The sequence below is a fragment of the Eumetopias jubatus genome, unplaced genomic scaffold, assembly GCF_037043125.1.
Source record: "Eumetopias jubatus isolate StellerSeaLion01/CBP00866 unplaced genomic scaffold, mEumJub1_p1.0 scaffold_4, whole genome shotgun sequence".
NCBI classification, from domain to species: Eukaryota; Metazoa; Chordata; class Mammalia; order Carnivora; family Otariidae; genus Eumetopias; species Eumetopias jubatus.
In genome coordinates, this window is record NW_028274810.1 from 154,524,851 (window position 1) to 154,551,367 (window position 26,517).

The 26,517-nt window shown below is 35.1% G+C and overlaps 1 protein-coding gene across 1 annotated transcript in view; it reads left to right on the forward strand.

The window, feature by feature from the left end:
* The window catches only part of MMP16 (matrix metallopeptidase 16), a 269,059-nt gene that overhangs the window by 197,994 nt on the left and 44,548 nt on the right, over window positions 1-26,517 (forward strand). Inside the window, exons 5-6 of the mRNA XM_028112264.2 lie at window positions 1,063-1,224; window positions 3,185-3,396. Of these exons, the coding sequence (XP_027968065.1) occupies window positions 1,063-1,224; window positions 3,185-3,396 (374 nt within the window). The remainder of the gene's footprint in view (window positions 1-1,062; window positions 1,225-3,184; window positions 3,397-26,517) is intronic.

A 26,517-nucleotide genomic window follows, 5' to 3' on the forward strand; every position in this document is an offset into this window, starting at 1 on the left:
TATAAAAAATGTTTGAAGAGAGTTTTCCTAAAAATGACACTCAGGAAGTTCACTGAAATCATTTGCAATTCATCTGTGCAAAACTTTACACTTCATGTTCAATCATTTTAAACTTTCCACTTAGGAACATAACCCTTAGAAGTCTAATAGTCCCAACTGTTGGATGCTCACATAGTTTAACTAAATTTTTAGAATTAACAAATATACATGTAGGACTGGCTCTTTTGCTCATGAGTTTAATTATGATGATCCAGAAGGGGGCAACATGTAGGGGTCATCAGCAGGGCTGTGACAGCACAAAGCTTCTCTGAGAGTCTGCACCAAACACACTTCACTGTGCAAGTTTACCACAGGTAGGAGAGATTTTTTTTTCCTTCCGTGAGAAACAGCCACTCTAAATAAATATATTTTGTTCAGATTGCGTATGAGTTGATTAGAATTTGTATTCACAAAGCTAGGACTAGAATCCTGGTTATTATGACTGCTAGCCTATGACTTTTATTTTACACTTCCGTATTGCAATATTCTAGGCTAATTTAAAGAAAAGCCTTCATCTAGGAGTTAAAATAACCTTGAGTTCTAATCACACCTCTGTAAAATGCAAAGATCTGCTGTTCTTGACAAGACTTGTTCACCTTTATGCCTTAGTTTACTCACCTGTGTAAAAGGAGGGATTGTGTCTGCCCTGTATTTTTTACTGCTTGTTAGCATTATGTGCGATGTAAAGATATTTAAAAGTACTTTCTAGTCAGAACGATATTTCAACAGCAGTAGTAGCAATTTCTGATGCTCCTGCTCTTTCTTCCACTTTTAGTCTTTGTTCTTTCCATTCAGTTTCTAAATTTCTGTGACTACATTAACATCACCTCCCACCCCCCACCTTCTCAGAAATAGCGCATTGGATTTTGCCAGTAGAAAATCCAATGATAAAATCACACTGATAGTGAAATAAAGAGCTCCTCCTCTTTTTCTTGGGTGAAATTTTGATAACACCAAATTGTCCTTCCCAATTCTGTACTTGGATATTAGTTACAATAGCATCTTTTCTTCTCATTTTCACAGGAAATGACTTATTTCTTGTAGCAGTTCACGAACTGGGACATGCTCTGGGATTGGAGCATTCCAATGACCCCACTGCCATCATGGCCCCATTTTACCAGTACATGGAAACTGACAACTTCAAACTACCTAATGATGATTTGCAAGGCATCCAGAAAATTTATGGTAGGTTACCACTGTTTTTGTTTGGTTAACCCTACAGTGAAGTCTAGAATTCCTGCTGTTTTTCTTCTTTGAGATGGATGCTCTAAGTATATGAGAGAGATAAATACTGAGAATTAAGAAAAAAAAATAGTCTGACCTATTGGCAGAAGTCTTATATCAATTAAGTTTTGTTGGCAGTAGTCCAGATATCTTAATATACAGATTATAGTAAATCTACACACTGATTAATTTTTCTGAGTTTAATTGAAACCTGCAGTTACAGCAAAGATCTGACAAACTTTAGTATTTAAAATCCAGGTAAAAAAATATAATAAATGAATATAACCAATAAAAACAGTGAGAAATATAAGATCTTCTTATAAGATACTGAGATTTTGGTAAAAACTGACAGATTGACCCTCAGTTTATGATACTTGATGTTAGTCAGTTACGGCATAAATCACTGTTGAGGTTGCAGAACATACTCTTGTGTAATGGCTATAATAAAATGACCTCAAAAGCATGTAATTATTGACTAAGTGAAAGTTAACAAACATGGAAGTGGAAGTTAACAAATGGCAAAGTTTACTTACACCTGATTCAAAATAAATTTCTAATATACTAAGATCATTTTTATTTATGGGGTTCAGTCAGTGAATACAAATTAAGACAAAAGGGAGAAAGACTATAATCCTAACTCCCTCAACAGAACCACTGACCTTTATAAAGGCATTTATTTCACACATAATTGTTAAGAACTTGACATTTATAATTTACATATAGAGAGTATGCTTTACTAAATTAGTGAAGTGATGCTTTCATTTTACAATACAAAGGCAAATGTGTGTTATCTGTATGTTAATATCCAGTATCCAGAAGGTGTCTTTTGCATTTTTAAATAGCATAGTTTAAGTTCACTAATTTGTATGGCATTCATTAGTTTTTCAATTTCAATATCTCAGTGGTAACCATTCTCTCAGGGTTAAAATAGGATTTGGAGGAAAAAAAATGTCAACTTTTGTGCTGCTCTTTATTTTGGGGATACTGAGAAAAGGGAAATGTCTCAGACTCAAAGCTAAGTAGCACATGTGTCGAACGTCCGAGCCTATGCCTAATTTGTGCCATCAGAAATTCCTCCTAAGTGGGTAACTGAGGTTAAGGAAGGCTCTTTCTCATGACCTCATGAATTAGTAGTCTAGACTGAAGGTCTGCAAAAGAATATTTTTTCCATATCTAAATATTAAGTGTGAACAGCTCTGTATTTCTTTTTAAAAACACAAATTCCTTGAGGAATGATGCTTTACATCTGTACCAAATTATATGTGTAAACTTTGGCTTAATTTAGAAACCTCTTTTTAGAAATACTTCTTCACATTAATATTTTACTAGTGGCATTTTAATCAATAGGTGTTTTAGATTCAGTATTCAAATGAAACACTCATCTAGCAATTTGTCAAAACATGTCATTAGAAGAAAATAATGAAAGTCAGGAAAAGGTTATAAAAACGTTTGGAGACACAGGATAGAATAAACTTTGATTCGTTAATGTTTATCCTCTAGAACTATTTGCATAGAATCATTGTCTATCAAAACCTAGGATTAACTTGGGTGAAGCTTACATGCATGGTTCCAGTATTCATCTTCATTTATGTATTATTTATACACCTCCTATTTCCAAAAAGGATTTGAAAGCAGCTTTTCCAATAAAGACTCTGGCGAAGCTATAAAAAATATCATTAAAAATTAACAAAGAAAGTTCAGTGACTTGGATTCAGAACTTAGCATGTTAAGGACTTTCTGAGAGACTTGGCAATGGTGTGTTGGGTACGATGATTTGTTTGTTCAGAAAACATACAATCTTAAAGACTTCTTAGCTCACTTAATATGTGCCCTCCCCTCATGAGTGATTGTCCTTGGCAGCAGACTGTCCAGCACTGTTCCAGTGTTAAGTGAGCCAAGTGCTTTCCTCATATTTTCAAAGGTCCACCTGACAAGATTCCTCCACCGACAAGACCTCTACCGACAGTGCCCCCACACCGCTCCATTCCTCCAGCCGACCCACGCAAGAATGACAGGCCCAAACCTCCTCGGCCTCCCACTGGCAGACCTTCCTATCCTGGAGCCAAACCCAACATCTGCGATGGGAACTTTAACACTCTAGCTATTCTTCGCCGGGAGATGTTTGTTTTCAAGGTAGGAGGCTGTGATTTTTTTTTTTTTAACGGTAGATCAAGTGTCTACGGTGTAGCTTTAGAAAACAAGTTCTCATTCATTCTCACACTACCTTCCCAGACCTCTCACAGTTAGAAGTTTCAAAAAAGCATCTTAAAAAATAAACGCACAAATGAGCTTAAATGTCTAGCAGAAGATTGCTGTAACGTTCTATTTGAGGAATGCATTTATGTCAGCAGAAGCTAAAATGCCTAGAAATGTGAGGGTAAGAAAATGCTGCATGTTACGAACAGATAAAAAAGCATAATTGAAATCATGAATAGGAACTAATAGGGATGATTTGCTTGGGAGCTTAGCCACTTCCAGGCGTGCTAGAGCTATTCTATCTTTGATTTGCACATCTTTATGAGATCCCTATGATTTCACTTGACAATTAAAGCATTGTTTTTTAGAAGTAGTAGTGATCATTTTGTTTGGGGTCTACTGGCAGGAATTTGAGTTAATATGAAACCATCATTTTGATTTTACAAAAGTTTATGTCATTTTCTTTAGTCAGACATTTATATATACCTGATTTATATTATTTTTTAAGAAGGTTACAAGTAAAACTAACATTACATTTTGCTAAGTGTGCCTTTTAATGTCATTGGGTTCTCAGACAACACTAACAAGCAGTGTATTAAAGTAAGTTACATAATGAACTTACAAAGTAAGTTTAATCTAATGTTGAAAGGTGAATATAGTGTAATAGTGAAAAATATTTTCTCCCTCAATATTGTAAACTGATCTGAAAAACTGATGAAAAAATATAAGTATTATGTTGGCATTAGCATATTAAAATAACCACATCTTAGCAATACCATCCGTTTAAAAAAATAATGTGCTCTCTTTTTGGGTAGACGTGAATCAATAAATAATGAAATATTGTCCTACTTATGCAGAATTTCCTGTCTTCCAGAGGCTACACTTTAAAAATATAATTTCATATAATTTTTAATAGACAAAGTACTCTATTTCCTTTATTGGAAAATAAGATTTGGATTTGATATAATATGCACAAGAGCATCATACTTTCCAGGAAAAATCGATGCTTTTGTTCAAACACATGAATAGATTTTTGAATTCTGTAAATGCTCTGCAATGCTTAATTAGATATCTCCCATTCAATTTAAGTAGATTAATAAATTTAGATTCAAGGAGTAAAAAATAAAAGCTCTCTCTCTCTCTCTCTTTCTCTTTATATACAGCCACTCGTTGTGGCTCAGCCCGCAGCAACTAGTTGAAATGAAAACAAAATGCAGTCATTTGTGTATTCTACAAGACACTAAATGACATTTGAAGGATTTTGTTTTCTCCGATTTGGCCAAATTCCAACATCCCAGCTTTATAGCTTGATATCATAGTCATATCAACAAATTGATAAACTTATCTGAGAATATGGTATGAAGTGGACTCTGGGTACATCCTTTCCATCCTTCCTAGCTGTCTAACTAGATGGCCGATCTCAGAAAAGACTGATATCTTCAAGTGTAACAATCATTTTCACCAGCCATTCTGCTCTGCACACTGGGAGTGTTCTTGACTGACAAAATAAGGTCTTGTGATCACTGGTTCCTGGAATCAGGAATGGATAAAAAGCACATAGACCAACTCTCAAGTAGAATACAGTAGCCACTCTTAATATCAGAACAGGTATATGAGAAATATGAATAAGGTCTGCTTCTCTAACCTCTCATGTTACCTTGGCTTCCTTAATCAAAATTCTATTGGAGAGGGGCGCCTGGGTGGCTCAGTCGCTGGGCGTCTGCCTTCGGTTCAGGTCATGATCCCAGTGTCCTGGGATCGAGCCCCGCATCGGGCTCCCTGCTCCGCGGGAAGCCTGCTTCTCCCTCTCCCACTCCCCCTGCTTGTGTTCCCTCTCTTGCTGTGTCTCTCTCTGTCAAATAAATAAATAAAAAATCTTAAAAACAAAACAAAACAAAACTCTATAGGAAAGAGTTCCGAAACTCTGTCTGAATAATTTCTTTTTTCCACTGGTCCCTGCCCTCTTTCTAAGAATAATTACTGTTGAGGATATCTTCTGATAGGCATTGCATTCTTTTTCATCTCCACTTACTTGATGGATTTTGTATGACATGACTTGATAATTTTCATACTCATCTCCTCTTTCGTAGAATGCCCAGGGTGGTTTACTAGGCACCAGGGATGTACGAATAGAAGGTAGTATCCCTTTCTTTATGGAGCTCATATTCCAGGAGTGAAGACAAACATGAATTTAAGTACTTTCAAGATGTAGGAGTAAAAGGTACAACATGGACATGAAGAGAAAGTACTGAAGTCTAGCTGAATAGTTCCAGAAAACTTGACTGAGAAAAAGCTTATGCTGAATTTTGAGAGAAAAATTTCTTAGGCACATTAAAGAAATTGGTATTTGGTGTACTAAAAAGTTGGTGTATTGAGGGAGAGAAAATAGATATATTAACTCTAGTGCAAAGTGACAAATTATATAAATTGGAAATAAACAAGAAAGCATGATTGAGTGATACCTGCTCTTAATTAATAGCTACTATGGATTGGGTAACTAATATGTCCCTAAATGTATCTGGGCACTTTACATCCATAATCTCTAAATCTGATAATAACTCTGCAAGATGCACAGAATTCTCTATTTTACAAATGAGAAAACTGAGAATCAGAAAAGTTAAGTAGTTAGTCTGAGTTACAAGGTTTGTAAGTGGTAGTCAGTAGATGAACACAGGTCTACTTGATTCTAAAATCTGTGTTTTTCCCACTAAGCTTTGTTACCTGAAAGAGTAAGGGAAAGTTCAAATGAAAGGTGGCAGGCTTTAAACTATATCTTAAAATAATAAATATGCAAGAAATATTTATTGAGCTCCTACTGTGAGATGTTGTTTTAGGCACCGGCCATGTGTTAGTAAACAAAACAGCTAGACCCTGGCTTCTTGGAGCTTACATTCTAGCTTTCAAAGTGCTTCACACAGAGGTTCTCCATGGGTCACTGAACTATGTGGGAAAGCATCCACAGATTCTGTTTTCCTTTATTAATAACTGCTGGCCCACTAAGTTATCCCTTTATACCTAAATAGACTAGACTAACTTTACCTCAAATTAATGTCATTTCCCCATACGTGTTCTACTTGCCTGAAATTACTCTCTGCCAGTCTCTCTTGTGCATGCCTGCCTTTTAAATTTTCTTTTACTATACTCATCATTAGTTTCATAGTTTGCTCCTTATCAACTGTTCCTTCAAGTATATTTTAGGATCACCCACTCTTTGATCTCACTTTTACTAACGTAACTTGATTCTCTACTTTTCTTCACTACAGATTCTCTACACAAATTAGAAACCTCTTTATCTCCTCAACCTTACCCACCCTCAACACTCATTTCACTGTGGTTTTAATATCTGGGGCTTCCTTGCAAGCCTCTGCTTATCTAAAACTTCCCTCCTCAATGTCTTCCACATGTCCCAACCTCTCTGACTATTCTTCAACCCCAGATCTCTTTCTAGTGATTTCTATATTTATTCTCTACATTCAATTAGCATATTTTAAATTTCTATCTTCTCTATTTCTCATGGTAGTACATTCCTTAACTAGATTATAAACTTCGTCAAAGCAGGGACTGGTTCTTTTGGGCTTCATAACGCTCAAGCTAATGAGTAAGGATCTCAATATAAGAATTATCTAATGAAAATAAAACTACTATTTTGTTTATACAACAGTAATCAACCAATACGACGTTACTGAAAATATTTCATTCTGCTAGTTTGTTATTCCTTGCCCAAAGATTTCCGTATGCTTTACTTAAAATCCATATGTGTGTTTTTACTTAAATTCTGAAAATCTAGATATAAGTAAAAGGTAATATCATCAGATAATTTTGTTTTCTTATTAGAAAGGAACTTTTCTTTAGAATGGTTAGTTGTAGCCTAATTCTTTTTAGGAGCAAAATTCCTCTTCAGAGATTTGATTTACATTGAGCTTTGCAGACACTCATTTATTTGAAGTGAGTTCACCTGGACATGTATCTAAATGGAAATATAACAAGCATTACATATATAATGTACAACATATATTTTAATTATGTGTGTGTGTATGTGTGTGTGTGTGTGTATTTCTGTCCCATCCTATAGATAAAATCCTGAATATATTCACATGAGAAAGTTAAGCCTTCCATGCAGCTTCATAATCTTTGGGGAACATAAACCATCTAAAGCAAGAAAATGAAAATCAAAACAAAATGCCAAGGAACAGAGGAATAAAATAGTGATACGAGAGAAGCTTTGTCCTTCCTCAAAAGCGGTGATTTTTAAGAGTGTTCCCTGCAGAGTTTATACTGTGCATATCACAGGAGGTTGCTGTTGTGACCAAGCTGACAACAGGAAGATCTGACTGTTCAAATGAAGACTCAAAGGTCTTCGGGACTACAAGATAAAAACATGGACTATTTAGCTATTTTGTGGTGTAAAAGAAAGCGGAATTAGCCAAACTTGTATAGGATATGTTTCAGCACACAATATTTTGTTATATGGGAAAGAATGCAGTAGTAACTCTTCTTCCTGAAATTGAAGATAGGAAGAAAAACTGTATCCACACCTGCAGTTCTTTTAGCATGTGCAGACACGTGTGTGTGCATGCACACACGCTCACACACACACACACAGAAGGTTTCACTTGGCAACTGACCAGTTCTTTAAATCAAGGGGAACAAACAAAGGCCAGTGCTTGACAACAGAGCCAGAAAGGATAGTGTTAAAAGTCACTTTTACACTGTTTCGTGGAACAGCATTCACGGAAGTACAGTAAAGTGTCTTCCCAATTAGTAGAGAAGAAGGCTTAAGGCTCTGAGTAAGGAAAGCATTTCATCGTATACCAAGAAAACAACAAAAAAAAAAAAAAGAAAAGAAAAGAAAGCAAACCAACCCAGAAATCACTTGGTTCTTTTTTCTTTATCAAATTCTTGTCTATTCATGTTTATTCATCACAAAACTATGTGTTGTTAAATATGACCATCTTCACTTATGACTACCTACTTAATTCTACTGAAGAATCATAGTTACTTTTATTTCCAGAAAAACAAATCTGTCCAGGTTCTGCCCTTATTAATACTAGCTTAACTTCCATTGAAAGTACAGTGTCTCATTAGCCAAGCCTAGTAAGTACAGGGTATGACCCAATTTCATTTGCAAGATGGTGGTTTTGTTTCATAAGAGAAGAGATTGTATATGAGAGACAGAGAGAGAGAATGAGAGAGGTTCAAGAGGTGAGGAAATGAGGAGACACTGCAAAAGGGTAAAACTTTCCGTTATAAGTCCTGGAGACCTAATATACAGCATGGTGACTATAGTTAATAATAATGTATCGCTTACTTGAAATTCGCTAAAGTAGAGCTCAGTTGTTCTCACCATGAAAAAACAAATAGGTAACTATGTGAGGTGATGGATAGATCTATCAGTTTGATTGTGGTAATCATTTCACAGTGTATACTTATAACAAATCATCAAGTTGTATACCTTAAATATACACCATTTTTATTTGTCAATAGACCTCAATAAAGTTGGGGCAAAAAGCCAAGGTTCTTTCAGTTGCCCACAGGCTGCATGATCACTGCATTTTCCCTTACCTCTCTGATCTCACCCCCTCTTTCCTTGCTCATTTTTACTCACGCAGTGCCAGCCACCCTTGTCTCCCTGCTGTGTTTGAACTTGCCAGGCACTCTTCCCTGTCAAATACCAAATACTCATGTATCTTCCAGATTTCTTGGCTGTTTGTAAAGCAGCAGAAGGCTATCTCCAATCTCTGTTCCTGCACAGTCTGCTTCTACATAGGTCTGCATGGAGCTAGATATATGAAAGGAAACAACAATATTTGTAGAAATAGAGTTTTTGTAGAATAGAGTTTATGGTGGGTTATATAAACTTTGTGCCATTTTTGTGACTCTGAAGACTAGATTTGCCATTTACAATTGGAAGAATTCTCTCCCAGCTCTTAACCTAATCATGTCATTCATTCTTGTTGCATACTTGTATGTCCTTGTTTACATCAGTATAGGATAATGCTTAAAGTTTTAGACATTAGAGATAGATTTGGAGTCAGAACCCATTTGTCATAGTCTCCAGACAAGGAGCCTGCTCCTGTATTTACTGCTGGATTGCGCCATGCCATGAACATAGCAGACAATAAATAGCCTTAAAAATATCTCTGAGCTTATTTTCCTTATCTGTATAATGGCTAACAAATTCCATCATAGGTATATAGTAAGCTCAGGAAATGGTAGCTTTTTTGTAGCCAGACAGACTTGGCATTTGGAATTACTCATTATATTCATTAACTCAAATTCCCATGCTGTTTGAAATTATTTTTTAAAATAATTTTTAGCTGAGTAAAGATCACAAAAAAATGGCTCTAATTTGTATTTTTAAGGGAAAGGAATGGAGTGGTTTGTGATTGTTGTTGTTATTCATATCATTTTATTCAATGAAATAATTTAAAAAGTATTCTTTTGTCAGATGGACATGCATGGGTGGTTCAGTCAGTTAAGCGTCTGATTGTTGGTTTTGGCTCAGGTCATGACCTCATGGGTCGTGGGATGGAGCTGGTCTGGCTCCTGCTGCATGCTCAGTGAGGAGTCTGCTTGAACATTCTCTCCCTCTGCCCCTCCCCCCACTCGTGCGCTCTCCCTCTCTCTCTCTCAAATAAATAATTTAATCTTAAAAAATATATATATTCTGTTGTCAGAGAATCCAAAAAGTGTTTAAAAAAGAAATACTTAGAGAAATTACACAACAGAGGGTAATCTAAAACTACTCTGAGTCATCTTTTGATTCAGTACTACCAGGAAGTATTAACTGATATTAATAGTATGTTGTAATTGGGGCTCAATTTACATTAGACCAAAGGGAGCTATTGACAAGACACTGCAAGCAGAGTATTAATTAAATTTCCTTGGAGTACAAAACCACAGTCTTTCGAATATTTTAGGTAAGTAAACATTTTAGGTAGCAACTGGAATTATGTGTAATACTGAATTTTAATGTCAATATTAATTGACATTCAAAATATTTGTATTCTCTATGGCTTAAGATTTACTCCTTGAAATATTTAAATTCTTTACTGACATTTCCTGACCGTTGGGGCAAGTGTCTTAAGTATTCAGAAGAATGGATTCACAGTCACCTACATTTCCAATCTTCTCTCTGGTCACCTTATTTTTAGGTGACTTCAAACGTTTTAAGCATATATTTGGATACTTGCTTTGGATTCAGTAAAACTGTTTTTATTAATAATATAAAGTAGAACATTTAATATATGCTTACAAATAGACCCATAAATACAGAGAACAAATGGGTGTTTGACAGAGAGGACGGGATAGGGGAATGGGCAAAATGAGTGAGGGGGAGTGGGAGATAGAGGTGTCCAATTACAGAATGAATAAGTCACAAGGATGAGAGTACAACAGAGGGGCAGAGGCAATGGTATTGTATTAGCAGTGTATAGTGACAGATGGCAGCTACATTTGCAGTGAGGGCAGCATAAATGCAAGCTGGTGCAGCCACTGTGGAAAACAGTATGGAGGTTCCTCAAAAAGTGAAAGATAGATTTACCCTATGACCCAGCAATTGCATTACTAGGTATTTACCTAAAGAATACAAAAACACTAATTTGAAGGGATACATGCACCCCAATGTTTATAGCAGCATTATCAACAATAGCCAAACTGTGGAAAGAGCCCAGGTGGCCATCAAATGACAGATGGATAAAGAAAATATGATATATATGATATATGGAATATTACTCAGCCATAAAAAAGAATGAAATCTTGCCATTTGCAATGATGTGGATGGAGCTAGACAGTATGATGCTAAGCGAAATAAGCCAGTCAGAGAAAAACAAATAACATATGATTTCACTCACATGTGGAATTTAAGAAACAAGACAAATGAACATGGGAGGCAGAAAAGAGAGGGCAACCATGAGCCACACTCTTAACTATAGAGAACAAACTGATGGTTACCAGAGGGGAAGTGGGTGGGGGGATGGGTTAAGTAGGTGATTGAAATTAAGGAGGGCACTTGTGATGAGCACCAGGTGTTGTACGTAAGTGCTGAATCACTAAATTCTACACCTGAAACTAATATTACACTGCATGTTAACTGGAATTTAAATAAAAAATTAAAACAAAAATCACTATGTTGCACACCTGAAACTAATGTAACATTATATGTCAACTATATTCCAATGGAAAAAAGTAAAAAAAAAAATACATCTATATATGCTTGCAGTGCATATATTGGAGACTAAACTATGTTTTATCATGTACAGTTTGATATAAATTTATAATATGAATAGAAAAATTCCATATAATCATGCAAAAATGTTTTCAGAAAGTATATTGTGAGCTAATTTGAAAAATCCTCTCACTCCAAGCAATATCAATCTTCCTTTTCTACAGTTATTAATAATCTAAATCTTTTCAGTATCAAAAATATGTTTTATTCCATGTTTGTCATAATCTATAGCTTTATATTGAGATTTTTACAAAGAAAGTGCTCACATTCACAATTTATTGTTTAGAGCACTTTTACCTTAATGCAAGATTAATAAGCAGTTTCGTTCAAAATTTATACTGTACAGGGGCGCCTGGGTGGCCCAGTTGGTTAAGCCACTGCCTTCAACTCAGGTCATGATCCTGGAGTCCCAGGATCGAGTCCCACATCGGGCTCCCTGCTCGGCGGGGAGTCTGCTTCTCCCTCTGACCCTCTTCCCTCTCATGCTCTCTATCTCTCATTCTCTCTCTCTCAAATAAATAAATAAAATCTTTAAAAAAAAAGATTTATACTGTACATAAAAAGTAGATTTTGTTTTATATTAGAAGTTTTTAAAATAGCACTTCTCCAGTTTTTATCTTTCATATTTGGCATTTTTGACTGTGCCACTTTTGACTTCTTATATTTCTGTAAAGCAAAAATGAGACTTTATTTTTTCCATTCCCTTTTTAAACTTTCAGTTAACAATGTTGTGATTATCATTGTGCTTTGTGGAGTAGGTGAAGTTATTTAAACATTCAGCCAGCTCTTCAGAATTTCTTAGAAGCATTTGTTTATCTTTTGCTTGTGGAAATATATAAAACATATAGAAATACATAAAATAGAGGCCAAAGCTATCATTATTTGCAAATTATATGATAGTCTACCTGAAAAATTCCTCGAAAGTCAATGGTGGTGATGGTGGGGGGTGGGGGACTGATTAATGGTGTTATGAAAGATGTCCTGAACCATAGTAAAACAGTGAAATATAGCTTTAAGTTCTAATAAGCTCTTTGACTATATAATTGAAAAATATTTTTCTTGACATAAAAAAGCAACTCACAGGATTAAACTTAACTAGCGGTACTTGTCCTATTGGAAGCATTCAATAAATATTTATTAAATGAACAACGTTTTGGGGCACTTGGGTGGCTCAGTCAGTTAAGCATCGGACTCTTGATCTCAGCTCAGGTCATGATCTCAGGGTTGTGGGACTGAGCCCCACGTCAGGCTCCGTGCCAGTGGGGAGTCTGCTTGAGCTTCTCTCTCTCCCACTCCCTCTGCCCCTCCCCAAAACTGACTCTTTCTCTGTCTCAAATAAAAAAAAAAAAAGATCTTTTTAAAAAGTGAACAGTGTTGGGCGCCTGGGTGGCTCAGTTGGTTAAGCGACTGCCTTCGGCTCAGGTCATGATCCTGGAGTCCCGGGATCGAGTCCCGCATCGGGCTCCCTGCTCAGCCGGGAGTCTGCTTCTCCTTCTGATCCTCTTCCCTCTCGTGCTCTCTATATCTCATTCTCTCTCTCTCAAATAAATAAATAAGATCTTTAAAAATAAAAAAAAAATAAAAAGTGAACAGTGTTTTTACTTCTCACTCTATCTTCTTTGCATTTAACTTCCATGAGGGAGGTTCTTGACTATTTTGTTCATTCTTTATGTGCTTCTTATGATACTTTAAAGTCTCAGAGCATTATGTTATGTTTATTTACATGACTATTTTTAAAGAAGGTAAAATTTGTGTCAATAGCAAATGAGTAAGATTGAAAAAAATATTTCAAGTTTAAGCTACAGCATTAGTATATCTTACAATAAAAAGGGAAGTATGCATAGTTTCCAAATTAGTAATCCCCTGCATGGTAATTCATCCTGAAATAATAAAGTAAATCTAAAATGAACAATGATATTCATCATAGCTTTCTTGCCAGTAGGAGAAAAATTTGCATGCAACCCAAATTATCCAGTAATATGGTAGTGGTATAGCAAATAAATAGTATATCAACTCAAAGAAATATAATCATTTAAAAGGTTAATTATGGAGAATGAAACAATAGGACATGATTATTATGTATACACACGTATAAAATAGGAAAATTTAAAATTTTACATATCATGAATTGCATTATTTGAAAGATGTATTGACAAAACAGGGAAATTCTAGAAAAATGATGCTAGACAAATCTTAGAATGATGGAATTATGAGTAGCTTTTAAAAATCTGTAGTGTAGAGATGCTTTATATACATTTAATAGCTCAAAATATAGTGGCATAAAAGAAGCTTGGTAACTGTGAAGGTTGTAACACATTAAGGGACAGTGAAGCCATATCATTTTCAAAAAATACAGGTAGGCAAAAGCTATTAAAGTATTCAATGACTTTTACCTTGGACTGTGACTAAAAATGTCCTTGTTCAAAATTACAGTGACAACTTTCAATAATATAATTTAACCTGGCTAGCAAAGATGTCCAATTAGATGAGAATCTGTGCCCACTTGAGTAGGATCAGCCTCTAGTGAATCAAGCTCACTAAATATTTTGTTTATCTACAGTTTTGCAATTTTGTAGGCACCATGGTGAGAATTTTTTCAGTTTACTATAGAAATACTTTAAAATCATGCAAAGTGACGTGATATTTGGCAACTAATCCAGAGAGTATTGTTAATTTATACAACATGAGGACTGCCATATAGCAGTGTTTGTCAGTTCAACAAACACTGATAAACTGTACGCTGCGTAAGGCACTGAGCACAGAGACTGGTACACAACAGATGTTCAAGTAATTTCAGCAACTACTAATATCATCATAGTTGTTGATGACATTGTTATTATTACTAGCAGTATCAGTGTTGTGAAAAGCATGTGGTTGACCTTAAAAAGTTGCAGAAGAGTCTATGACAACAATCCTTGCTCTTAAGAAACTAACTACTGGTACTCTTTTATTCATTCTTTTTTATTTTTTAATGAAGTTTTGGCTGGCTTCCAAAGACTAGCTAGACATTGGGAATGTTCTTTCCCTCAGGGAGATAACAGTCTAGCAGAAGAGGTTTCAGTAACTAGATCACCGTAATGCATCATGATGGGCTGTAATAGGCTAAGGCACAGAGTGCATAGAGGACACAACGGAAGGCCACATAAACTGGGAAAGACTTCACGTAGAGGGCATCTAATCTGCATCTGTAAGAACAGTGTAAAGTTAGCCACGCTCAGAGGTCAGAAGGGGTATGGTGCAGTAGGGAGCTAATCAAGTTTGTTATAAACACCAAAGCAGGGAAATTGACAAACGAGGCTGGAGAGACACAAGTGGCACTCCTTCATAAAGGGTCTTACATGCCCCGTTGAGAACTCGAGGCTTTGTTCTGCAGGTTAGGTTAACTGGCCAACAGAGTTGACCCAGGAGTGACTAGGTTGGAAGAGAGCAGAGCTAATGGGAAACATTGAGCAAATATTAGCTCTGCGAGAGGAACTGCTAAGAGCAAGATAGAGCCCCATTCCTAAAATGTGGGATTGAAGACAACTAGCAAAACAGGGATTTGAAGATGAGGACAAAAGAGCAGCTCTAAGAATGCTGCTCAAGGAGCGGGTGGCTGGACAATGAGTCACAGAGGGCCAGGACTGACTTTAAAAATAAATCAAACAAGCAAGCAAGCAAGCAAGCTTGCCTTTAAATGTCACAGGGAGCTGAAATTATGAAGGGACTCAGAGAGGGCCAAAGAAAAAGATGTCCTATTGGGAATTGGATGAGAAGTACCAGGTCTTTCAAGAATATTGAGAATATTGAGACTTCTGTAAAAAATAAGTTACAGTGTTTCCCTTTCTCTGTAAAAATATTATTTACTGAAACATCACTCAAGGAGAGGTGCGTCGTATTCTTAATCTGTCAGGACAGGAAGCATTTTTAGGGAGAATTAAATGTGGTTATTGTGAAACCACTGCTTTTTAGCATCTCACCTGGAACAGTTGCTGAGTCTCTGCATTCATTGGTCTGTGCTACTTTATTTGTGAAGTGCAGTTATTTGTGGCAGTTACTGGTGAACGCATTAAGCAAACAAAGACTGTTTATATCCTTGAGCTGAAGCTCGAAGGAGCTGATGTAAGAGCTGGCCACTTGTGTGCCCCTGACACAAAACCTCCTCATCCATAATCCTGAAGTCCCTTGGAATAGAGAACATGTTCCAAGTAGTCCACTGCATTTGCAGTTACTATCAGAAATAGAAATGCTGAAGCTTCTGGTTGGTTCCTAAAACTTTGTCATGTAATACTATAATTGTGTTATCATGTATATCAACCCTGTTTCTCTGTTGCTCACATAAACAAAAGATCAGATAGAGGATTAAAAATAAATTTGGTGACGAGAATTCTGAACACTGTTGAAAAAAATCATAGGATTTACTAAATATACATATAAGGTCAATTCCTCTATTTCCCCCTTGGGTATTTTTGGGAGATTTTTTTTTCCTTGCATAAATATATGATATGAGAAATAGTTTATGTAGGAAAATACAGGAAGTGGTTATTGATACATAGTCATATTTAATTAATTTATTTAGTTGAAAATCTGTATTGAGTCTCTGTTGTATTTAAGAAAATATATTGGGGCACCTGGGTGGCTCAGTCGTTGGGCGTCTCCCTTCGGCTCAGGTCATGATCCCAGTGTCCTGGGATCAGGCCCCGCATCGGGCTCCTGGCTCCACGGGAAGCCTGTTTCTCCCTCTCCCGCTCCCCCTGCTTGTGTTCCCTCTCTCACTGTGTCTCTCTCTGTCAAATAAAGAAAGTCTTTGAAAAAAAAAAAAAAAATACTAGGTTATAGTAAAAATGGAAAAGCCCAGGCTTTGGATCTTGTATGAGCAGGATTCCATAACTAAGCCTGAGTTTTCTTCTCTCAGATTAGAATCTCTGTGCCTGCCCCAGTGCTACTTGCTTAAAGAGCTTACTGCTCATTGTGGGAAACAGACATTAATCACGGACTCGGAAGACAAGTAAAATTGTACCTGTAGTAACTTCAAAGTAAAAGTATATGGTGCAATAAACACATATAAATAATTGTTTTGTTTTAGTTTTTAATACCTGATTAATATCAGGAAAGGCTTTTCTGAGGAAGAGATACTTGAACTAACAATGAGCTATCCCCTATTTCATGTAAGAAAAACTATATATTCTGTTGAAAAGAAATTTAGACTAAAAGTCAGGAGGCATGGGTTCTGGTGTCAGGATATTGTTACCATGATGAGCATTTCCTTTTTGGACTCTATATTTCAGAGATACCAAGTAAGGCAGTATTAGCTAGATAATCCTTCTCACAATGAGATAAAATATATGAAATGTGTTTGAATGTTTAAAAGAGCTGCACTAATGTGAGACGTTGTCATCATTGGCACAAATTTTAGAATGTTTTTTTAATGCATTAACACCAATATGTCACTTTTACAGTTTTAAATTTCATGAAGTCAGTATATGTTATATTGGAAGCTACAGGGGTCTTAAAAACTAGGTTTCTAAAGAGTGTGGTTACCAAAGTAACAGTTATCAGAAGCGTTATGAAACCTGAAAAGTATGACAAATTAAAATCAAGATTGGGAAGTAAAGTTTTAACTAAATACCACCCATTTTCCTCATCCTCTTTGGCTTTCATTTAAAGAATTCTGTTTTCCCATAGTGGATAAATCGATTCTTATAGTCTTCTCAGAATATGTATATAGAGTGGCTCTTGTGAAATTATTTCATTCAATTATTTTGTGAAAATAATTCATTTTGAACATATCCTTATTACAGCATTTCTAAGAAGAAATTGATATTATAATAACAGGGTAATTTATTTTGCTGTAATTATGGTGATTAAAGTAAACAATTCATCATAAAGAACCCATATATTTGTTGTTCATGGAATGAGTGCAAAATAATGGTCATATAATTCTATAAACATCTAAAATTTTTCTCGTTTACCTGTAATTTTCTTTACAAATTTATAGACTTGTTCACTTATTTTGGTTTTATTTTTTATGTAGGTAAATTGACTTTCATAATATTGTACTTGGATTTACTTTCACATCAAACTTAGAGCTGGGTCATGTTGATACTGGGCACTAAAGTTGTTTCCTACTTGGCTTTCCTTTTCTTAAAAGTCAATGAGTGTTAAGAATTTCCAACGAAGTATTTGGTTGTCGGGTTTTGTTTTTATTTTTAAATTTGTAAATCTATCCTTGACCCTTGAATTAAATACTTGCCGTGTGATAAAGAGTTGGCCTAGGCCAAGAGGAGGTCTGGCCTTTTGCAATGGGCTTTGTGGAAGTATTCCCTGTCATACCTGATAGCATTGTCTTTGTTTAGGGTGGGGGCTGGCTACACAAGAAAAACAAAAAAATCATGTGATATAGGGTGGGTGGGGGCTTTGGGTGATGTGGTATCCATTGACCTAGATACTGAATCTAATCATGTGGACAGCCAATCAATCAGACATGCCTGCAAAACAAAGCACTGATAAAAAATCAAGACACTGAAGCTCAGGCGCGCTTCCCTGTTTGACAGTAGCCCGTGGATATTGTCGCACACTGATACCAGGATGGTAATGCACCCCTAGGACAATGGAAGCTTCTCAGATGCTACTCTACAAATCTCTTCGTTTGGTTGATTTTTGATCTGCATTCTCTCCCTGTAAGAACTAAAACTTTAAAGTATAATAGTTTCCAGTGATTTTTTTTTTTTTTTTGAGTCTTCAAATCTTAGAATATTCTTGGGAACCCCTGAACTTGTGGTTGGTGTGAAAAGTGAGGGTGGTCCTGTGTGGAGTCTTCCCTCTATCTAACTTTATAGTTGGACCCTACCTTGTTGCAGTTGGGGTCAGAAGTCTTGGGCAGTCTTGGCAATCTGGAGGACTATGCTCTGAACTTCAGTTTGGTTAATTCTAGGAATTTGACAATATCTAAATCCCCAAAATTCCTTAAACTCAGTGACAGCTCCACATTCTTCGGTTTAAATCCATGTTTTGAAAAATTAAATAGCTTATAATGTATCATCTTTTCTACTAGAATGCCTCCTTGAATCTGAACATAGCTTTGTAATTCTTCAGCAAACTTATTTATAGATTTCCTTATGATTGATTTTCATTTTCACATTGGAAGGATGGGGCGTTCTCATGTCCCAAGCCCCAGTCTTCTTCTATTCCCATAGTTTGAATAGAATGTTTGAGTAGCATAATTATACATAGAAACAATCCTTGGCAACTTAGGATAACACTTAGTCCAGCGGTAAATTCTATACTTAAGGCCTCAGATGAAAGACCAAGAACTTAAGTTCCTTGTTTTTTTAAACTAGTTCTATTTATCTTGTTTATTTTTAAAAACACCAAAAGACAAAAAACAAAAGCAGTGATCCTCTGAATAAACGAGAAAGCAGGAAATAAAATTCTCAATTTTGATCAAAATGTCATTGGCATTTGAATTTGAAATAAAGACACTTGAAATACTGATTTCATTTTAATACAGTGTGGCCAAATAGGACATTTTCAGGTTTTTTTAAATTAATAATTCAGTGTATTAAACATTTCTTCCTCATATCCCTATGGGATCTAGGGAAACAACTCATAATCAAACTCAGTATTTGTTCATTGAAACTTATAAATTGTTCCAATAAACCAGAGTTAAAAGTCTCTAAAAAGTCTCATGTCAGTTCACATCCAGCTCTCTGCCAAATAAATTTGTTCCAAACGCAAGGAGCAACTTTCTTTTTTCAAGCTGTTTGAATTTTACAATTGTGAATAAGAGATTATAGACATAAACAATGAATATTGTACAATAATGTAAATAAATGGTATTTTGACTATTTTTCTTTTCCTTTAATGATATTTCAGGAATAACATTATCTGTTTGGAAATTTCATGAGGTACAAATAGTAAGAAGTTGTGTGCAGTAAGAAGTTTAACAAGTTACAGTTGGTTTTTTTCTATCACTCTCTTATTTACTGCTCTGTTCCCAATGCCTAGCAAAGCACCTAGCTTTGGGAGGTGAAAAATAGGTCATTATTAAACGAATGAACTCTAGATAATCAGTTACTTGAAAAGTCTTTTGAATGCTCAGCTAATAACGTGACCATGTTATTCAAGAAGATACTTTCAGGGACACCCCTACATTTTCATAGAATCATTTGATAATTAAGAATAGATTCATGTTTAAGGGCTATACTCAATTTTGAAGTGTATGTCATGAGAGCAGAAAATCATCATACAAACAATATTCACTAATTCATCAAGAGGGGTTTTTGTTGTTGCTCGTCCTTTAAAATATGTGTAAATAGGATCATCACTCCTATGAATTTTCATTAAGCTTTAGCAGAGTTGGAAACTTGCCGACAATCCCCATTTTCCCTACAACTTTATGTCTAAACTGAAAGAGAAACTCAAAAATTCCATTCTGTAAGGTGTTTATGGTATGTATCTCTATGATCCTAGGTCATAGAGATAATTGAATTACCCTGATATACAGAAGACCAAAGCCAGAACCCAAGGCTCTTAGTCTGTACTCCTTACTATGCTATTTGGTTTTGTTTCCAGTGGCAAAAGAAAAAAAATCCTTTGGACATTTCAGTCTATCTGTAATTGTAATAATTACAATAAACTTGCAAAAAATTTAAGGCAATTTTCAAAGCAAAATTAATAGTTTTTTTTAAATGCCTTTCAGCAAATTGTTGCCTTCTTTTCCGCTATACCACTAACCATTGCCAGTAGTAAAATATTAATGTACTGTAAAATTTGTGAAGCTGTGCCTTTTATTTTTGTACCTAATCAACTCTCTCTATAATTTTGTAACCAGGTGGCCCACCCTGAATTACCGTTGCAAGCTATATGCATTAATAATATGGAAACTACAGGAATGAAATAACCCTTTGAAAGTGGTTAGGAAGGCCAAAGAAAGAAAACTGAAATCCTTTTGACAAGCAGTTTCTGAAGCTGCTGACATTCCTTTAAAGGCTTTTTCATGTTGGCGCACAGAGAGGCTTTGCATAGCACACCAAGTAAAACCTATTAACTGCCGCTCCAGTACAAGGAACTAACAGTTTTCCATGAGACCTGGAAAGAAAATGGACAAACTTTCCTATTGCTGACCTTTCAGTTTGAAATTATGTTTTTGAAGTGTTGGATGAGGGAAAGAAAGACATAACTTCTTTTGGGATGTGTTGCTGGTCAATATCTACCTCTTTCATTTCCTTGAGAGCTGTGTTTTGCAATGACATACATATTTTATAAATTATAGAATAAAGAAACATTTTGAACCCTGGATCCGTGCTACATAAACTAAACAATAGAACATAGCAAGAGGGAAAAATGTACTATTTCTTTGGTTACCTCATGTTTTACAATTTTGGTCAATAAAAACTTTTGGAAATGAAGCAATAACCCCTCTTACTTGGCATTGAAAACAGTTTAATGTAAATTTAAAAATTAGTTAACAATATCATTATCTAATACTCTTTTTTACTCTTCTAATTGCTGTCAAGAATTTCAGATAATTATAATTTTTTTACAAATTAGTCTACAGATTAATAATGGCACAAAATAATCTTAATAAGTTATTTTGGTAGTAATAATATTTGTCAATAGAATACTGTGGTTATCTTGCCTGTATTTGTTATTTGCAAGGATTCTGTTGGTTATTTAGGGGAAACCAACATAGAATAGTTATTTTAGAGTTAAAGCATGTTTGGGCAAAAGAAATGAATATAATTATCCTACATTAAAAATATACCATCATGCTGCCCCAAAAACCCACAGTATGTAGTTATGTTGTATGTGAAATAAAGAGTTCTTTCTGTTATTTCCAGTAACATACTCCACTCTGGTCTAGACCCAAGATAGACCTGCCTTATACTAAATAAATGTTATGGTACTTCATATTAAAGTGAGAAGTCAGTGTGGGTTTTGGGCAGAGACTGATAGAGCATGTACAGATTGTTTTCTTAAAGGTCTTTAATTATGCATTTCAGACATGAAACATACATAGTATCACTGAAATTGCTAGTATATACATGAAAATAAAAGGGAAAAAACACTGTTAAATGTTTTATTTTGTGTTTAGCTATAACCCAGACATTCCTGAAACAAGGTATAAAACGTAAGCATTTGTAATCTGCCTATCCAGGTAAGACCTAAAATCATGTCTCTTCTGCTTTAAAAATGCCATTTTGGAGTTATTTTAAAATATCAACAATTATTTGTATTATTTTTTAACTTTTTAAAAACTTTTACATTAAATTTCATTTGTAAAATATACAAAGAACAACCAAAATCTGGATATAGAAGAAAATTAAGGTAGTGTAAATCAGAATTGCCTTGTACTTTGAGATGCTAAAAATGTCTAGGATGGAGGCCAACTGTTATTCAGTGGTGAAAGTCACTGTGTTTCAATGTATAGTCCTTGGATTTATAGGTAGGCTGCCTCAGTGGCTCAGGCTCTAAAGAATTCAGTTAACAGGGGCGCCTGGGTGGCTCAGTCATTAAGCATCTGCCTTTGGCTCAGGTCATGATCCCAGGGTCCTGGGATTGAGCCCCGCATCGGGCTCCCTGCTCCGCGGGGAGCCTGCTTCTCCCTCTCCTACTCCCTCTGCTTGTGTTCCCTCTCTCGCTGTGTTTCTCTCTGTCAAATAAATAAATAAAATCTTAAAAAAAACAAAAGAATTCAGTTAACAAAGTCACAAAAGACTGGCTGATGGATGAGCTAAAATGACAACTTATCAGTTTACAGTAATAATTATAATTATCACAAAGAAAAATATGAATTATTTTTGCATTATAAGCCATAGAATAATCAGAAGGCTGTTTCTGAAGCAGTTGGAAATCTTGTGTCTTTGGAGCCATCATTTTTTGATAGCCTGATACTCCCAGATTTACTGCTAGCACATAGTTGAAATTGTACATGGTTACATCTGTTAAGTTTTCCAGATATACACTCCTTAGTATTAAGTCCACCTCACCAAAATCTGCCTATTTGTACCCTTTTCTGGACAACGTACAGTCAAAATCACCCATTTTTAAAACTTCCACTTATAATGTTAACTAACTTGAATTTAAATAAAATCTTGCAGGAAAAAAAATTAAAAGAAAGAAAACAAAACTTCCACTTAGAGAGGATTTCTTTAGAAGAGTGAGGACCTGAGACTTACATACCTTTGTCATTCTTCAATAGATTTGCATCCCCAGTTTCCCCAAGAGATACCCTCCATCTCGAGTGTGTTATTACTCCAGATGGCCAATCTCATCGATTACAAGCTAACTCCTTATTTAACTTTCATAAAGGTAAATTATGTTTATAATATATAATTCTGAAGTTACTACATTTCAAATATAAAGTTTGGAGAAGTTAATAAAGATCAAATGGGAGAAAAGAGTGAATGTATTTTTTATTTGAAAAAAATGCCTTTATATTTTACAAAAGCACATTTCCACCATGAATAACTTTAATCCCCATCTCTTGTTCAAAGCATTCATTGATTTATTTGTGTGATAAATATTTATAAGTCTCCTGCCTTTGCCCGGCAGCCTTCTAGGATCTGGGATATTGCAGTGAACATCACAAAATCCTTCTCCTACAACAAGCTTTATTTTAGTGGAGGAGGGACAGTCAAAATCAAATAAATATATGCAAATATGGAAGGACTCAATAAATGCAATGGTGAAAATGAAATAGAGCAATATGAAAGAAGTTAGAGATTGAAACAGGGGTGAAGGGGCTACTGTAGTTTGGGTGGTCAAGAAGGATCTTATGAAGAGGTGACATTTTAGTGCAGGTTTAAACAACAAAATTAACCAGCAATGCAAAGATATGAGGAAATAGCATTCCAGTCAGACCCACAGCTAAATAACATTAAGTTTTTGTTCCTGAAAGTTGTGGTTTGGGGCCTCCACCTGTGATCCCACAATTAGCATTTCAACGGACTATCTCAGAAGAGCTGTAGAAACATTCCAAGTTCCTGATCACTAGGTTATAGTGTTTCTGCTAAAAACTGGCTCTAGAAACACTGGTGCCTTAGGATTATCTCAGTCAACATTTTCACATAGTCTCGGACCACTACTGCATTTATTCTAATGGCAATACAGGAGCCTTAAAACAAATCAGGATGTGGAAAAAAATCATAACATTCATCAGGCACTCAAGCAGCACTGTTTAATAAAACTTGCTGCAGTGATGAAAATGTTTTATGTGTATATGCTGTCCAGAATGGTAGCCACTAGTTATATATGGCTATTAGATACTTCAAATGTAACTAGTACAACTGAGGAACTGCTTTTTTAATTAATTTAATTTAAATGTAAATAGTACCATGTGGCTAATGGCTACCATATTGACAAAACAGGTCTAGAGAATTAATTTTAAATAATTGATCAGTGTTTTGGACCAGACAAGTTAATTAATTCTTTAAAATTCTGATGTCACACCTTTGGAGTATTATAAGGGATAAAATGAAACATATCTTAATCTATACTTTATTGATTAAAAGCATATCTTAAACACAGTATATTTATAATGAATTAGTCATTTTGCTGCCACCACACCTTCTCATTTGTTTTTCCTTTGACACAGGCTGAAATCTAGTTTTCTCTCCTTGACTTTAGAGGTAATGGTGCAATACTCTACATAGGAAAGAAACTGAACCGGAACAATGTACAAAAAGCTATTAAATTGAAAAACACATTAGTCTCTGTTCCCTTGATGTGTTTTGTGTTCACAGTCATAATTTCCACTATTTCTGACTAGTAAGAAAAAGCAGTGACAGAATCTGATTGAGGAAGAAAAATCTGAAAGAATCTTCTGGGGAAAAAGTAGGTATTACTGGTGTACTAAAAAAAAAAAGAGAGAGAGAAAGAATGAATGAATGATAGCATAAAAATATTACAAAGCAATAGATAATCCATATTATTTGTTGGTCATTAACAGTAGAAAATATCTCATTTTTATCACAGCAATGGATATTTTATTTAGGTATGTTTGCTTGTTACTAATCTCAAAAAAAAAAAAAACCACCTGCAGAAATCAGCTATGAAAGTAATAATGTTCACTGAGCCCCCAAATGAAGTTACTATAGGTGGAAATGCATTTAAGGTTAATAGGAAAGAGGAAGAAAGACTTTCCATTTCCAAGATTTTCCAGAAACAATATAGATTATGTTTGTTATTCTAGCTTGGCAGATTGAACTCAATATATGTAATGTTCGAGAATGGCTTTTGGTAGTCACATTAATTTTGTATAAACCGGATCATATGAGACCTATTCAAACCACCAAAGTAGTAATAATTACAATATTACCCAAGGCCATCTTGTTTTTTTTTTTTCTAATCTTCAGCTTTGGCTTTGCAATTGAATGAAGCAATGCATATTTCGTAAAGTTCTATAAAAATATATCGTAGGACACATTTTGGGTTATAATCAGTAATATACAGGTAATTTTTTAAATTGTCAAATAATTGATAATTTCTGTTAAAGAGTTTGACCACTAAAAGATAGGTGAGCTGGACCATATATCACCAACTCACTTTATGCAGGAGATAACTCATTAACTCAGTTTTCCTTTCAGAAAATAATGGTGTAAATGTTGCCTGATACAAAAAAATCTGAGCCACAAATATCTAACATTTAGAAACATTGTTATCGATAGCAATGGTTTTTATATTGTTTTTTTAATTTTTGCATAGAGCATTTAGACACTTAAAGTAAAATGATTCATTTTTTAACATTCATTTAAATATTAACTCTTTCAGTTCAATTAAAATAGTACTTTCTTCATACAATAATCAATAACCAAATTTTCAGGAATAGATATGTGGCATAAAGTGAGATTCATCTATATTCATTATGCTGTAAAATGAATCACAATTGCAAATTCTTTTTTAACAACACAATAAAATTCAAGAAAAGTTGAAAAGCTCTGAAACCTTGCAAAAAAGATAAATATGAATTTATTTTGGTCTTCATATATAAGCAGAAGACAGAAAAAATTAAATGTCTCAACTAAATAATCAGGTTTCCTCTCTTCCACTTCCATGTGAATTTGAATCCTCATGAGGAGATGCAAGCAGGGTTACATAGTCTCAGTTATACTGGAACTTTCATCTATCTCTTCCAACAGACAAGTTTGAAATGGGCGTAGCAAAAATGAGCATCTGAAATACATGCTATATTGAGCAGAGGAATTTTTCCACATACCTAAATATTTTACATAAACTCATCTTTTTTAATACTTCTATTTTTTATTACTCCTTAACACTTAATTTGCTTATTGCTTATTATCTGCAGTATTGTTCACTTGATACTCTCACTCAGGAATATGTTTCATTATTTAGCATTTACCACTTTACCTAACTCAAATTCCTTCTTTTCTCCAGGCACTGCCAACGTGCTTCCCTCCAAAAATCCCTAGACTTTCTTTTCTGACCCTCCCCAGGTATAGCACAATCTCTGTCAGAGCCCTCTAATTCTCATTTCTTCAAAAAAAAAAAATTAACATTTTATTTATTTATTTGAGAGAGAGAAAGAGAGCACAGAGGGCGAGTGGGAGGGAGAAGCTGACTCCCTGCTGAGCAGAGAGCCCAATGTGATGCAGGGCTCAATCCAGGATCCTGGGATCATGACCTGACCCAAAGGCAGACGCATAACTGACTGAGGCACCCAGTTGCCCCATAATTCTCATTTCTTTTTACTTCATTTCCTCCTAATTTTAGTCCTTCATTTCTATACCTGTTTTCTTATATATTCTATTTTATTGACTTGGCATTGGATGCCCCATCAAGCTGCTATCTTTTCATTTCATACTGCATTCTGTGAGGTTGATTCTAGAATT